Source organism: Ursus americanus, chromosome X (assembly GCF_024610735.1).
Source record: "Ursus americanus isolate L20-20 chromosome X, mUrsAme1.1.p, whole genome shotgun sequence".
In the NCBI taxonomy this organism is placed as follows: domain Eukaryota; kingdom Metazoa; phylum Chordata; class Mammalia; order Carnivora; family Ursidae; genus Ursus; species Ursus americanus.
Window position 1 is genome coordinate 25511291 of NC_142164.1, and position 17414 is coordinate 25528704.

Consider the following 17414-nt stretch of genomic DNA (forward strand, 5'->3'; position numbering starts at 1 on the left):
ATATACATATATGAAATCATCATGTGTACACTTCAAATATGTTACAATTTTATTTGTCAATTATACCACAATAAAGCTGGACAAAGTTTTGAAAGATTTTAAAACCAGAATAATCAATTTGGATGTGTGAATCTTATTTCAATCTCAATTCAATCAAACAAACTGTAGAAATAAAAGAGATTTATTACATGAGACTACCAATAATTTGAAGAATGACTGGGTGTTTAATAAAATTAAAGAATTATATTAATTTGAAAAAATCTAACCATTTTGACTGCTTATGATATTCCATCGCATAAAAATCTATTGTTCCCATGTTCTAATTGATAGATGTTGTTTTGAGCTTTCCTCTATCCAAACAATGCAATGGTCAAATTCTTTTATGGTTCTCCATGCACACACATGTAAGAGTTTCTCTAGGGTATCTACCTATGAATAGAATTACTGGATCATGAGATAGGGAGAATCTTAAACTTTAGCAGACATTGCCAAATAGTTCCACAAAGTGGTCTTGTAACAATTTACAGTCACCAACAATGTATAAAAGTTTCTTGCTCCACACCTTTGGCAATACTTCAGACTATCAAAACTTCTTAATTTTGGCTAATTTGGTAGGCGAGAAATGGTTTTTCATTGTTTTAATTTGTATTTCTCTGATTAATAGTGTTAATGTAATTCTTAATTGGAATAAATTTATATATAATAAAATGCATAAAATGCACAGAACGTAAGAGAACGGTTGGATCATTTTGCAAATAAATGGAGTCATGTCACCCACACATCTATCAAGATAAAGAACATTCCTACAAAGCACCTTATGTTCCTGTTCCCATTCGATATCCCCAACCCTAGAAGTATCCAGTATTGTGATTTCTAACACCAGGGATTAGTTTTGTCTGCTTTAGAATTTCATGTAAAATGTATAGTCTTTAAATGCAAAATACTGGTAGATTTTCAGAAGAGGTACATATACTATAAGTTATTCATATTCTTCTGCCCTTTTATACCTCAAAGAGGGGAGTGAATTTTGAGAATTTAATTCCACTAGCTGGGCTCTCTTAGAACATAAGTCACCATTTTAGGAGACTGCACTAGAAAAGTATTTTAACTGGTCTACTGAGGATAGGACTAGTAGTTAAAGCAAAAAAGATAAAAAGGAAACCTACTTTCCAGTGTAGTCACAGCTCAGCACATAGACTAAGATGCTCCTGGATGAATTACCAATATTATTATCTGTTAAATGTTCCCTTCTTTGTTAGACTAAGTGAAGAATGCAGATGAGGATACATAAAGCATTCAAGTTACACCTCTAAAGCCACAACTACACTGTGAGGGGAACATACAGAATTAAAATGGAGTATTACGCATAAGATATAGTTATAATCCTTAACTTATAAATTTTCTGAAGTATAAATTTTTTGTGCATTAGTGTAATCCTAAATTCTAATCTGTGTATGTGCATAAAGGAGAAAAATCAAGTGTAGCAATTCATCTTTAAGAATTTCAAAATAGGGGCGCCTGGGTGGCACAGCGGTTAAGCGTCTGCCTTCGGCTCAGGGCGTGATCCCGGCGTTCTGGGATCGAGCCCCACATCAGGCTCCTCCGCTATGAGCCTGCTTCTTCCTCTCCCACTCCCCCTGCTTGTGTTCCCTCTCTCACTGGCTGTCTCTATCTTTGTCAAATAAATAAATAAAATCTTTAAAAAAAAAAAAAGAATTTCAAAATAAAATTAAATAGAATATTTTTGGCAAATACATACACCGTTCTTTTGTCTTGTCGGAGTAATTTAGAAGAAAATTCACTCAGAATATCAAGAAATGCCAAATTTAAAGGTGGATGGCTCTCTCCTTGTGGGTTAGGCTCTTTAAAAGCAAATTCTATGCCATCTCTGCAACAACAAAGAGACAAACATTTAAGAGACTACAATACAAATTTGATAACTTAGAAAGGAAATTTCTCTCTGTAGTTTTGTTCCACTACTAAGATGTTTCCTCTGCCATGCATTTAATCTGAGGAATAAAGAGAATACGGCTATAGTGTGAGAATGAGCAAATATATATACATTTTATGTCGCTCTTACTTTAAAACAAACAAAAACACACTCAGGTACACACATACACACAGCTAGCCTTTACTTTCAATGTGGTTTGTTTTATCTACATTCCTTCCTCGGTTTTCTTCTCAATAGAAAATAGCCCAAATTCTCTCATGTAATGATCAATACATTTTCTATATTTTTCAAGACATAAAGGAGATCCATTATAACATATAGAACTTAAAAATAATCATTAAAAACTATTCATAGTGACCCATTTAAGAGTAAATTTAAAAATTAAACTTCACTCAGGGCCTATTTTAACTATACTTACTTAATAATAAATACCTCTAATCAAGACAACAACCCAACATTATATTCTTATACTATATAAAAAATGTACCTGTGTAAAAAACAATCAGATGAAATTGGGGCGGGAAGAAGAAGGCTACTACATGAAGAAAATAATATATTACCTTCTCAAAATAATCACTAATCACTACATGTGTGGTCCCTAAATATGACCTACTATTATCATCCGATGTATTATTAAGAGGCATAAAAAGGAATTTGAGACTTACAGAGCAAAATGAAAGGAGACAGTGCATTAAAGTTGCGGAAGGTATGGGACTAAATTAAAGAGCATAAAAATATCTGTAGGGAGACACTTAACACTTTTATAACTAAGTAAGGAGTAAAAGACACACAAATAAAACAGAGAACTTTCATAAAGTTTGGTTTTCCCAAAGGCTAGGCTCTTCATACAGAATTAAGAAATAAAGATTACTATCTATGTGTTGGTTATGTTAAAACTCTAAGATACACTCATATTTGAAAGTATGATTGATCACTAAATTACATGCCCAAAATAAAATCAGATTATTTCCAATTTTGATAAGGCAAAGAATATATGCAGACAGAAAGAAGGTTGTGGCTCAAAACAAGGGAAAAGGTCATTACAAAATAAAGAACAGAACCAGAAAGAGAAAAATCGCATCAAATCTCAAAAATTTTTCTACCTAGCAGTGAGATTATAATAAAAGCTGTTAAAAGAGATTTTATAATACCTGATGAGTACGTGTTGCTTTTCTTCACATAATTTACAAAGATTTTGTATTGTTTTAATTAAAGCAAAGACTTTCTATAAAAGAAGTTTTAGTCCCAACATGTGTGTTAGTGGAGACAGCATTATTACTGGTTCTCAAGAAAGGAGATATGCCACAGATTTGAAAAAAATTAATAAAGCATCAACTGAGTTTGGTTATTCTAAACAAAAGAGGTAAATAAAAAAACTTCACGATTAAGAAACAGGAGAGCTGAATAAAATATTTGGAGATTACTTGTGTAGCATAGCAATGGCCTCTCTTGTTTTCAACTGATCGAGTCCAAAAGTTAATGCAAAACGTCGAGCAAGCTCTTTTATGCCGCTAAATGTTGAGGATGATCTATCAAAATTATAGCCGTTTTCTTGTATCATTTCATTAAAAAGCTGTTTCGGAAAGAAAGAAAGCATGTTAAAGTTTTAAGATCCCATATTCTCTATTTAAAATATAGTAGATGTTCATAAATGAGGCATTGCATTTTATTCTAGAACACGGATTTTTAAACACACGATACAAATGACCAAAAATATAGTACTTCATATATTCAGACCAGAGGTAGTTACAGACATTAGAAACTCTTAAGGTTAAGGCACAATTCTATTCTGCTGGTGTTGACTGGATATTAAAACAGCATACAAAAATATAAAGAAAAAGTAAACCCACCCAATTACTAGGCAACTATGCTGTTACTTGACATGATGCATCTTCACATCGAGAACTTCATCATAAGTAAGCACAACAAAATATAATTCTTCCACTATCAAATGGCCAAGGTTTTTAAAAGATAATGGCTACTGATAAGAATATTATGCAATGAGCCCTCTGACCTGCTAGAAACATACACTGAGATAACCTTTCCATAGAGGAATCTGTATTGAAAGCTGAAAATTCTGATGTCCTTGGACTAAGCAATTTTAATTATTGGCCTTTATTCAAAGGAATACTAATAATATTTGTGCATGATACATAGGTACAAAAATGTTTTAGTGCTATTTGTAATGGCAAGGATTGTAAAAGACCTCAACATTAAACAAGAAGAGATCTTGGTTAAATTATGGTCCCTGTATAAAATGCAATACTATACAGTCATTAAAAATGCTCAGGAAAGTATTTAACGGCATGAGAGCATTATGGTTTTATTAACATGAAAAATTCAGGCTTGCAAAACAGAACCCCCAATATGGTTTAGTTTTTATAAAACTTAAGATTTCATATAGGCATAAAAAGACGAAGAAGGCTATTAAAAACAAAAAATGTATTTGTTAAGTGAAAAACAAGGGTTAAGTTGTATTTTTTCTAGTTCCTATATTTTCTAAAATTTCTAGAGCGAGCAGCTATCATTTTATAGGAAAAGTTACTTAAATGTTACCTTTCAAAACCTTTAAAATTCTATTAATTTTAATAAAGAATATCCAAATATGCAAATGGAACTAAGAAATTTAACACCTAGATTTCTTAAAAGCAAGAAAACTTATGAAATTGAAATAGGTTAGGTTATGTTCTGTATGCATTTGTCTCCCGAGACAAAAGTATACTTAGCAAATGATTTTTATCCAATTAAACCTACCTCACCACTGTCAAAATGAAAATGAGTATTGCAGCCTGACCATACGATTGATAAATGCTCATTAAAATAAATATGAAAATGAAAAAGAAGTAAAATTCACTTGAAACCTACCAAAGAAGTTAACCACAGCTAAAATTTTGGTGATTATTTTTCCAAACAGATATACAGTTAAGTACAATTTTATAGGGATGCTGCACTATAATCTTTTATTCTCAAACTATATATTGTGATCTTTACATATTAGTGAATACAGATCTACACTAATTTTAAGTGCTACACAATAGCCACTGCAGAGGTACACTATACAATATATTCATCTACTATCTTCTTGATGGACATTTGGATTATTTCTAATTTCTTGCTATTATAAACACTACTGCCATGTGTAATATGGTATAACCCTTTTTGTAAATTTGTCCTATTACCACCTTGGATAAAATTTTAAAAATAGAACTGCTGCCACAAATGGCATACACATTATAAATTTTGACATACATTATCAAACTGCCTACCAGAAAGGTTGTACCAACACGTACTGCTGAAGTACTATTCCTCCCATACCTTAGATAGCTACAATTTTTGCCAATCTTGCCAGTCTGAAAGCAAAAAAATGATCTCGCTTGCACAGTGTCTACTAGTGAGATTGAAAACCTTGTATTTCTACTTTTATGAACTGTCTATTGCATCCTTTGCCCAGTTTTCTACTTGTTACCTTGAAAACTATTAGGTATTAATTACGTTCACCTAAAGTTGTACTCTTTATATCTTACCTGTTGCAAACTGAGAATAAGGGTCTTTGCACACTGAATTTTGTCTATCTGCCTTGTTTTACTCATTGTTTCTTTGATGATATCTCCATAGTCATTATAATACTAGAAAAGAAATTTGTACAAATTAGAGCTTTATCTCTTAAAACTCCTGGATAATAAGACTAGTTTTATGTTAGTCATGTGAGTAGTATGTCACAAAATTCGTATTTGGCTGATATTATGCATTCAAAGAGAGAAAAGAATGTTACTGAAACTTTAAGATAATTTCTAAGCATATTAATCCCTAACACCAGTGAATTCCAAAATAGGCAGGTGAGATCCAATCACCTTAAGCTCCAGACCGGTTTTAAGGAGGTGTGGAGTGAAACAATTATCAGGCTATGCACACTTTCAGAAATAACACAAAGGATATAAGCAAAGTTCTTGTGCTCTTTGTGAACTATTAAGACAATGAATATAATCAGTTGCTTTTATAACTTATTCATTGTTACTGGCATGTAGATCGCATGCAGTTTCCAACTTTATTAACTTGGCTTATAGAAACTAACAGCCTGTTAACATTTAAAAGAAAACTCATTGTGTGTCAACATTTATATTACTACATTCAGTGAACATGAAACCTTTTTCTAATTTAAGACCTTGTTTCAAAATGAATACGTAACAACTATCAGAGATAACAGAACAACCATGCCCTTATGACTTATAGAACTGACTTTATAATACCTAAGTCTAAAAAGTTAAAAACTTGCAAAACAACTTCACAATTTTAGTTTTTTAAAATAAATGTAAAAATGATAATGCCAAATAATTTAAGTTCCAAAGTAATTTATGATGGTGCCAGAGTTCTACCATATAGCAAAATATTTCAAAGAGAGAATTAATTAGTTAGGTTTTGACAAATTTATTATATACCTTATTTGGTGACAGCAAAGGCTTTAAAAAGTTTATATTTATAATTAGTTTTTCTTTAATCATTTCTCAAGTAAAATCAATCTTACTATATTTAGTTATATTTCATTAGTATAATTAATAATATCCTTTCTACTACCACTTAAAAATTAGAGAATCTCACAGGTACTTACGAAAACTGTGAATAACCCACTGTGAATCAAATCAGATTTTCAAAGCCTAAAGGAACCTTAGTTATCACAGTGGAACAGATAAAGAAAGGCAGGACACAAAAGGTATTCAATTACTCAAGGTCAGGAGCTGCATAGTAACCAAACCAAAACCATAGCAGCTACGTCTCCTCACTCCTAGAACAATACACTTTTATGCTACATCAAGCAGAGGAGGAACACCATCCTGTTGTCTTAAACTAAACCACAAACGTAAATTCTAATAGTGATAGTTAACCCAAGATGTTTCCAATATTCTAAATGAAGTGAACTCAATAAACCCAAAATGTCCATTAATGGAAGACTAAGAAGTATGAAGTAGTATTACCAAAAATGTTAAATTTTAAAAGAAATTTATTTTATGCTATAAAAGTAATTTACTATTTAAAAAATTCAACAGCAATCAGAAATAAAAGCCAGTGTTACATTCATTTTAAGCATTATAAAAATAAGTTACTATCCATTTTTCAACTTTACCTTCATATACTGCTTGAAGATATCTGCAGCTGTATTCATCTCCACCACAGTATATACAATTAGCTTACAAAATGCTGCAAGTAAATTTCTCCTCTTGTGGAGAGCTTCAATTTTACTGGCTTCATCCTCCTGCTGACCATCTGGGGAAAAAAGTTACAAACATTAAGCATCTATACTTTACTTCAGCCATATGTATTTATTAATTCTCACTATAAAATACTTTTATTTTGGCGAATTTGAAAAATACGGTAAACACATTTAAATAAAATACAAATTATAATCACTCTTAATATCTCAATGAATGACCAGACCATTAATCCCAATAGACAAAATTTCTTCAAACTCAAATAGTAATCATAAGGCTGCTTATTGACATTGTAACAGGAACAAGTTAAGTGAGTCAGAGGAACTGATGTTTAGTGAAGTCAGGCTGAGCTTGCCTAATCCACTTCCCTAATAGGACAGCTTGCCAATGAGATCTGCATATTCAATGTCGGTTGGTTAAGGCTCTTGGGGGGGGGGGGCGGGTAGCCAACCTCAGAAATTCTCCTATCCCTTCCAAGGATGACCCCATCCCACCTTACCCCAACTCTTATTGACACATACTTACTTTATATATATTACATATATTCAGTAAGTTTGACGTAGGAACTATTCTGTCTTTTTAAAAATTACTTTATATATATTACATATATTCAGTAAGCTTGACGTAGGAACTATTCTGTCTTTTAAAAATAACTTTACTTAGAAAATAACTTTACGTAGAAAGTAATTTTAAAAAGACAGAATAGTTCCTACGTCAAACTTACTGAATATATGTAATATATATAAAGTAAGTATGCGTCAATAGGCTGGTGATGGGTAGTAAGGAGGGCACATATTGCATGGTGCACTGGGTGTTATATGCAACTAATGAACCATGGAACTTTACATCAAAAACCAGGGATGTACTGTATGGTGACTAACATAATATAATAAATATTATTATAATAAAAAAAATAACTTTACGTATTTCTGCTCTGATCCATTATGTGAGATGCTGACATTCAGAGTTATCAAGGAAACAGACTTATTTCCAACTTTGTAGTCAAGGAAGCTGGACTACAGCCTCCAAGTACTGCCAAAAGATTGTTTCTAATTATTTGATATTGCAAATAAAATTGTGATGAAACCTTTTACATAAAAAGCTACGTAAAGAATTTTCCTCTCAATAAACTTTGCAAACAAAATTACTTATTAAAAGCTACATTATTTTGATTTACATTTTTTTGGTTAGCAGTGAAGTTCAAGTTTTTTTGTGCGTTTATTAGCCATTTAAATTTCCTCCTTTGTGAACTATAGGTGAATATCCTGCTAGGTCTTCAATATAAGGTTCCCAATATGGAAAAAATAATTTGTAAAATAAAAATGTTCTTTAAAACAAATGTTTATTTCACCCTATCTCTGATAATCCTCAATAACTGCTAGAAAGTTAAAACCAAATTTTGAGAACAGGAATTTAAGACAGACCATCAGAAAAAGTTTTATCATAAGCGCATATTCCAGAATCCCAAAGCCATTTGCTTAGAAACCTAGAATGTACTGTTTACTCTTTCAGAAGATTACACTGAATATATAAGCTTCTTCTAAATGTTTCCATGATTATAATGGATACAATACTGTTTCTATTCACTGTTTAGTACTACTCTTAGGAAGTACACCTATGTAGATGTTTTCCCCCTACAGACTAAATTACCCAGATATTAAGAGTTTCTGAGCTCTGATTTTGGGGTTTTTTTTTTTGCCTTTTCCTTTTAAGGGGTGTGTGTATGGGGGGGTAATCTCTACAACCCAACATGGGGCTTGAATTCATGACCCTGAAATCGACCCTGAAATCAAGAGTTACATGCTCTTCTGACTGAGCCAGTCAAGGCACCCTGGGTTTTTTTTCACTTCTCATCAAAAACTACCCACCTATTCTCTTGTGGGGATTAAAAAACGTTAGAGAAGTATCTAACATACTGGGCCTTTCATAGATGTCAACTGCCATTATTATTCTGTGTTGTCAGTGCCTCTAGAAGCACTCTCTTTTACTCTCTCCTTCTCACGTAATATACACGGGCTAACAAACCAAATAAATAACCATGCGTCTACAACGCCAGAGGTTAGAGGAGTATGAAAATCAATGGAAACGCATGCTGGTAGGAGAATAAAACAATACAACCATTCTGGAGAATTTTTTTGCAACATGTGTTCAAATTTAAGATGCGCAAAGACTATATAATCTGGCAATTCCACTCTTAGGTATGCACTAGAAAAGCATCTGCATGGGGCCCCTGGGTGGCTCAGTCATTAGGCGTCTGCCTTAGGCTCAGAGTGTGATGCCGGCATTCTGGGATTGAGCCCCGCCATCAGGCTCCTCCGTTGGGAGCCTGCTTCTTCCTCTCCCACTCCCCCTGCTTGTGTTCTCTCTCTCACTGGCTGTCCCTATCAAATAAAAAAAAAAAAAGAAAGAAAGAAAGAAAAGCATTTGCACATGTGCTCAAGCAGCTAAGTATAAGAACATTTGTTGTACGCTATTCGTAACAGGGAGAAAATTGAAAACAACCTAAATGTTCGTCAATATAAAAATGGATGGGGCGCCTGGGTGGCTCAGTCGGTTAAGCGCTTGCCTTCGGGTCATGATCCTGGAGTCCCAGGATTGAGCCCGCATCAGGCTCCCTGCTCAGCAGGGAGTCTGCTTCTCCCTTTGCCCTTCCTTGTGCTCTCTCACCCCGCTCGTGCTCTCTGGCTCTCGCTCTCTCAAATAAATACATACATACATACATACATAAAATGGATAAAGTAGGTGCCTGGGTGGCTCAGTCAGTTTAAGGATCCAACTCTTGGTTTCAGCTCAGGTCATGGTCTCAGCTCAGGTCATGGTCTTGCAGTCATGGGATCAAGCCCCACTGAGCCCCATGTTGGGCTCAGCACTCAGTGTAAAATCTTCTTCAGATTCTTTCACCTTCCCCCTCTGCCCCTCCCTGCTCGCGCTCTCTCTCTCTAAAAGGAATAAATGCAATCTTTTAAAAAAAAGGATAAAGTGAGGCGCCTGGGTGGCTCAGTCGGCTAAGCGTCTGCCTTTAACTCAGGTCATGATCCCAGGGTCCTGGGTTCGAGCCTCGCATCAGGCTCCCTGCTCAGCAGGGAGCCTGCTTCTCCCTCTCCCTCTGCCACTCCCCCTGGTTGTGCTCTCTCACTGTCAAATAAATAAATAAAATCTTTAAAAAAAAACTAGATAAAGTAGGGTTAATTCATATTATACAATATTCAGCAGTCAAGATGAATAAGCTATCACTGACAAATCTCAAAAATGTTAATGTAAAAAAACAAGATGCAAAATAAAATGTTCAACATAATACCATTTATATGGAAGCTAACAACAGAAAATAAACTATATATTGTTAACAGATATATAAACTCCTGGTATAATAAAATTAAAATGCAAAGGCATGATAACACCAATTTCAGGATAGCAGTTATCTCCAGGGAAAAATAAAAGAATTGGGTAGGGATACAAATGAGGGCTGCTTTTGTATTTATACTTTATCCACCCCCCTAAAAAAATTAGTAACGAACAGCAAAATTTGACAAATGCTGGTGGTAGACATGGACAAATAACATTATATTTTACATTTTTCCAAAAAACTGGAATACATGTCATTTTTCAATAGGGAAAAAAAAGGCCACGGAGATAAGACTGAGCATAATTTCAAGAAGCTCCTAGAAAATTCAGACCTATTGGCAAGCTTATTCTCATTCTAGTTCTCATTCTGGTGTAAATGAAGCAGAGAGGCAGTCCCCCAACTGTAACGAAAGGGTTATACACCAAAACTGATTTTGTTATCAATTTTTGGAATGCAACTATACTTTCCCAAAGAAGTTTTAAAAACTCCTACTCATCTTTTAGGATCCGCTTCAGATGTTAGCTTGTATTTCAATGATGTTTTGACTCCCAGATCAGGTAAAACTTCTTCTACACGCCCATAACAATGTGAACATGCTTCTATTACTTATCAAACTGCATTATAACTATTTGTTTTTAGATCTGTCTTTTCCACTTGAATTGAATTCTTAAAGGAAAAGCCCTTGTCTCATTTTTTGATATCCATAGCATCTAGTGTACTGCCTGACCAATAAATGTCAAATAAATGTTAAAAATAAAAGTAATTAAACCATCAACTCAAAGTAAAAGGTAAAAAATTTTAAGCATATAAACTTTAGTACATGGACTTTTGACAACAGTTTTTGCTACTCTAGGTTTCTCAATTCCCTTCTGGCTAAGTTTAAATACACAATAACAAAGTTCTTTATTGAAAATAAGCCAAAAGCCATGTCTAAAATTATATGTATTTATAATCTGATTTGCAGTGGTATGTCAGTATATGTATGGAGATTCACATATACTGATGTTATACTGTCCTTCAAGTATAACTTCAAATTAAAACCAAACCCAGAAAGAAGCCACCCAACACTTTTCCATGACCTCTTATTCAAGTAAGACATCTGTGTATGTAATTAGGGTAGAAAGAGCAATAACTTAACACTAGGCAAGACTGGTGGGATTATTTGCCTACGAACATTCTGTTCTGCCCCAGTCATTTATAGAGCAACTTCAAACATCTTCTAACATTGAGAAATTACATAGTTTAATGCCCCCCAAAATATGAAAACCTACATTATAACAGTATACAACAAAAATGTTACTTAAAGAAACACTTTATTCTGTTCAAACTACCTGAAAATTGGTATTACCAGTGACTAAGGGGAGGAGGGAGTAAATTTTACTGAGTACCTACTTCATGCCCAGGCACTGCACAAGTCACTTTGCTCAATTAATTCATACAGCTCTGTGAGGGAGCTACAAATTAGAAAAATAGGCTTGGGGCTAGTGAGAAGCAAAGATCTGACTCCAAAGCCTACGCCCTGAGGTATCACCTTGTCTTTACAATATTACAAAAAATTAATACAAATGTGCTAGAACATGGACCTGTGTTTCATATTTTCAGAATAAAATATCAAATAGTATTACAACACTTTACATTACTGTGACTTAAATTTATGGTGGATGCAAAGACTTAACAAAAAGATGCCAATAAAATTACCTGCGCTGTTGTTATCATCATCCTGTTCAATGAAGACATGATCCAGAATAAAGCTGAGCAACTCAGACTGCAATGAAGAATCAGGGGTATAAACTAATGGCTCTAACATGTCACGCCCTCCTGACATAATTTGATGGCTGAAGATCATCAGAATATCACATAGAATAGTGAAGGCCTATTAAAAAAAAAAGGACAGTGTGCTATAATCCAAGGTTTCTCACCAACTGCCGCAAGTAACATATATTTAACACAGAAACAGAATCCAACTTTTAAGAAAAATCAGTGTATAGTATTTTCCTAAGTTTTTAAAGCTGAGGAATGTAATTTCTGTAATAATGATTACTCGTATTTGCAATCACGCTTCACTAACTGCAAGGTAATTTCACAAATATTATTTTCAGCAACTTTAAGTGACTTGTACAATATGTTAACACTACCAAAACATGTAGTCAGGACTCAATATCAGGTTTTCTGACTCCAAATCCCACTCTACACTATATGACGATGCCTCATAGTATCCATCCCTAAATATGAAATAACATATAAACTTGGTACCATTCCTTTCCTCTATGGAAAACAAACTTACACCAAGGAGATCAATTACCTCCTAGAAGAGAGATCACAAAGTCCTTGGTACTTTTTAAGCACTTTCATTCTCAATATGTGTAGTGATTAAGTAGAAAAAAACACAACGAACTATATGCCTGCTTATTTACTCATCAGACAAACCTGTTAATATCATAACAAATATAAAGCCAAAGTTACAGCTCAAGGAGCTTTATAAAAACTCTGCTAGGAGTTTTAAATGGAGTCAAACACTGGTAAAAGTATTCAGAGGAAAACTGGAAATTTTTAATTATCTATTGGGAAAGGGTAACAAAAATAGGATTTAGGGGTCACAAAGTCAATAGCGAATTACATTTAAAGAAGACTACTGCTAGACAGACAATAGAGCACAAAGGAGATCTCAATAATGTTTTTACCTTCTTGGAACTAACCACATTTACTTTTTTTCTCTTTTACTTTATATGCTTTTACCTCCTCTTTGTCTTTCCTCATTTTACGATTATAGTAGTCATTTATACCCAACAGGATATCTGAGTTTACAAAAATTTTTGCAACATACACAGTAAGAAAACAAAATGATAAGCCTGGTGATATTTACTAGTAAGTGAACTGGCAGGTCAAGTGAACTAACCAGGACATATTTCTAGGAGCTGTTAGGAAGACTGATACACAAGATATTTTATGACCAAATAATTATAATTAATTGCCAAGGCTTGAACAAAAGATTACATAGGAGGTTACATATGATACCCCATAAGGAATTGTGTTAACACTGTAAGAAACAGGGAATACTAAACTGAATATCTGGGTGACATATGAAAACAAAGAGGAATATTTCATGTTATAAATTTTGGATCAATGTATACCTCATTAAAATCTTATCCTAAGAATTTAACTCTAAATTCAATTTACTACCTACAGAAACTTTTGTTCCTTTCATGTGAATTGTACAGATGGAAATTAAATTTCCAAATCTTTTATTAATACAATTCAAAACTACATACTTAAGACTGAAGAATTCAGCAATGTAATAATTATAGGAATATACTTCATACTTTTGCAAGAAAAGCGTGAAAGTCAGTAACTGGATCTTGGCCATTTAGTATCTTCTAATTTATTTACGCTCAAGCATACATGTATGGGAGGGAACAGTGGGAGTTGGAAGAAGAAAAATGAAATTAACAGTTGGACACTGAATGTGAATTTTTAAATATAAAACTCCAAATGTATTTCACTGAAATCAGTTTTGATATTTTAAAATAAAATAAAGACAACTGACAATCAAAAGGTTGAAGGACTTTACTAATCACTTTGTAGCTGAATGACCATATCTTAAATACTTTCACAGCTTTAAGAAGTAAATACTCCCTGCTGTAAGAAGTAAATACTCCCTAATTTAAAGTAAAGAGTTACACCAAAAATAAAAAAATAAAAATAAACAAACAGTATCCAACATAACACAAACTGCTGAAAATAGCACTTGTGATGACTGCTGGGGCTCTCCCCCAATATGCAAAGGTTAAGGAGAATGAAATGGTCAAAAAACCTTGAAATCACTGTAACCACTTTGACTGTATCATTATTATTTTTTGATTATAAAAATGTCTTCTCCATAGAAGCATTTAAAAAGCATATATACAAAAAAGCTTAATCCTCTATTAGGGGATTAAAACTAAATAGGCTCTCAATCCCAGGATCAGAATTCATTTTACAGATGGGAAAACTAACTACGGCAACAGGTAACAATGTATTTCCAGAATGAGGGCATATGAAGTGCAAAGGTAACACTTCGAAGGCAGGGAAATGATTAAAATTTTTATTTCAGACAAAGTCCACATAAGAAAAAATAACGTACACAATCAGGATGGGCAGGAATGTCAATATCGATCTGATAATATTCTCAGAGATGACAAAACCACATGGACCCATTTCCTTCCCTGAGGCATACTTGCTTGTTAATTTCAAGAATAACTTATGTAATTTCATACAATTAATTTGTATATATGGGTCTGTTTACCAAGTGAGTCATAAATAATAACATAAAATAACCACAGTTATTAATTTATCATAGAATTTATAAACTCTATATGAAATTATTAATCTGTTTTTTGAGTATCATATAGATGGACAGATACAAGACATTTCTGCTTTGCTCGACCTCAATATTACTTCAATTTTCTGTATTAGTTCAGGTATTTATTAAGGGTTGCTTACAAAAGATGGCTACCTACAGTAATTACTAACCTGTTCCTTAACAGTAGTATTCACGTTGGTCAGGTAATGCTGACATATCTGACAGAATACCCTCATCTGTTTCTTTAAACGCAGCAAGTCCTCCTTGAAAAATTTAACATGAACAATTGTATAAAAACCTCATTTAGTACACAAGATACTTCAAATTACATAAAATATTATCATATATTTAACTATATTTACTCTGCTTGTACATTAAAATCTTATTTATCAGAAAGAAAAAAACCAAATTATACCATTTTTCTTAAAAAATCGCAACAAACTGCAACCTTAAAAATATCAGGTATATTATAGTATAATGTCCTAAGTGGTCTGTGTCCTTTAAAATAAGAAAACCTATAACTGTATATGGCTATCTTTAACAAATCTACTACCTCAGAATGCTTAAACAGTAAAGATTAATGCTCCATCCTTGTTTTGTAATTTGAAGGGTAGCCAACTGATGAACAGAAGAAATTAATTAATAAAAGAGACAGCATCTTTCATTTCTTATTTGAAGGATACCAGTTGTACTTTTTAAATATAGAGATAGACAAAAATCAGTTTTGTAGTATTACTCAATTAAAAAAAAATTAATGTCTTGTAAACATACTAAAAAGATAAATCTTTTCCTAAAAACTGGATTAACTTGATTGATTTGGTAAAGAAAATTTAACCAAACTTCAGAATAATTTTGTATTTAGTATCATTCATTTTTACCCTTTTCTCTCTACTCAAAATATAATCTCTTTCACCATTTTGATTTTTAATTCAATGTTTTTAACTTAGGTGAGCAATTGAATTTGCTAATACAGTTGTTGTTCCTACTGTAAGCTTGATATTGAGCTAAATAAGTTTCTTAGTTATTTGACAAAAAATACACTAACAGCAATACTGAATTGCTTTTTCAAGGCGGAAATATCCATTTCTTGCACTTTAAAAGCTCAGAAAAATTCCAAGCATTTATAATTATTCTGTGATTTTATGCAAAAGAAACTTATTATCAAGACAATTGTTTTTGAGGAAAAAAAGCTATGAACAACGAATTCTCTATCTCCTAGATGTTGCACAGTATTTATAAAAATGCACCCAAATAATATTTAAGGCTACATCTACTACAAGTATAATGTTTAAAGTTTCCAGTTTACAAATGAAAAAGGCAAGGGGCACCTAGGGTGGCTCAGTCGATTACAAATGAAAAAGGCAGTACTGTTTAGTTCAATTACTAAACACATCAAAGATTGCCATTATTGACAAAATTCTGAAAGTTCTATTACCCAGTAGCTGGCACATTATACTCAACCAGAAAGTGATCTACAATGAATCTGGAACATCGGAAGGAAGATCCTGCATATGAACAACGTGATCCCAAAATAATACTGAGGCCTAAGATGATCTAGGGGCAGCCGGCTTATTATCATCAATTTAGATAATCCAACAGCTGTATGCTTGTTTCAAAAGCTCTTAGACATAATTTACAAAATCTATATTTCTATATGTTCTCAATATTTTTGAGAACATACAGAAATACATAAATTATGCCACCTAAAAATGTGAAAATTTTTAAATTTAAAACCATACCTTGAAACATATTAATGTTCTTTCACTGAATATACATCAAACTACAAACATAACTTTCTAATGGTACACATGCCTAAACAGTAATGTAGATATAAGCAAGACTTTACTGAAATAACTGATCTTATTAAAAGTTTGCTGAAAACAGTTAATGATATTTAATGTAGTAAGAACTCCACTGGACTACCACAAACCTTTGTAGAGCTGCTTTCAGTTATCTTTGCAAGCTGCCAAAGAATTACATAGTGAGTACACTGCAGTGCATGAATAACAATCTGTAAAAAGAAGCAAGAGAATACACTTAAAACTACAAAGTCCCAAGTATCCATTCTCGAAGTTAAATATGTAACTTGAAAATAAATAAAAACCTGCTCAGGCATGTCTCCATTTTCAATTCCGGTTTTCAACAGTTTGTAATTACAAGCAAACAAATCCCACTTTGAGAGATCATGGGCACTGTAAAAAAGAATCAAATTGTATTTAAAAGTTATGCTTAATCACTTTTATTCTGGACTTGAATGTTAACAAAATGCTGTCAAAGTAAATACAGCAAACTTTGTAACATGCACCCATAACAACAACAAATATGTATTTTTTAAAAAGTATGCTGGTTGATTATTTGTCAATTACTCCCCAATTCAAAACATGACTCTATCAACTACTTTTTATATAAAAGCACAAGAAATCTAGCAGAACTGGGATGCCTGGGTGGCTCAGTTGGTTAAGCGTCTGCCTTTGGCTCAAGTCATGATCCCAGGACGGGATCAAGTCACCCATTGGGCTCACTGCTCAGGGGTAGCCTGTCTCTCCCTCCGCCTGCTGCTCCTCCTGCTTGTACATT

At 33.1% G+C, this 17414-nt stretch overlaps 1 protein-coding gene across 10 annotated transcripts in view; it reads right to left on the reverse strand.

Annotated features, from left to right (window-relative positions):
• Positions 1–17414, reverse strand: part of STAG2 (STAG2 cohesin complex component) — a 131232-nt gene that overhangs the window by 16365 nt on the left and 97453 nt on the right. For all 10 annotated transcript variants that reach the window (XM_087859570.1, XM_087859571.1, XM_087859562.1 and 7 more), the window contains 8 exons: positions 16942–17029; positions 16768–16848; positions 15008–15100; positions 12197–12371; positions 7071–7210; positions 5476–5577; positions 3376–3524; positions 1760–1888 (listed from right to left, as the gene is read on the reverse strand). In XM_087859570.1, coding sequence (XP_087715696.1) covers positions 1760–1888; positions 3376–3524; positions 5476–5577; positions 7071–7210; positions 12197–12371; positions 15008–15100; positions 16768–16848; positions 16942–17029 — 957 coding nt within the window. The remainder of the gene's footprint in view (positions 1–1759; positions 1889–3375; positions 3525–5475; positions 5578–7070; positions 7211–12196; positions 12372–15007; positions 15101–16767; positions 16849–16941; positions 17030–17414) is intronic.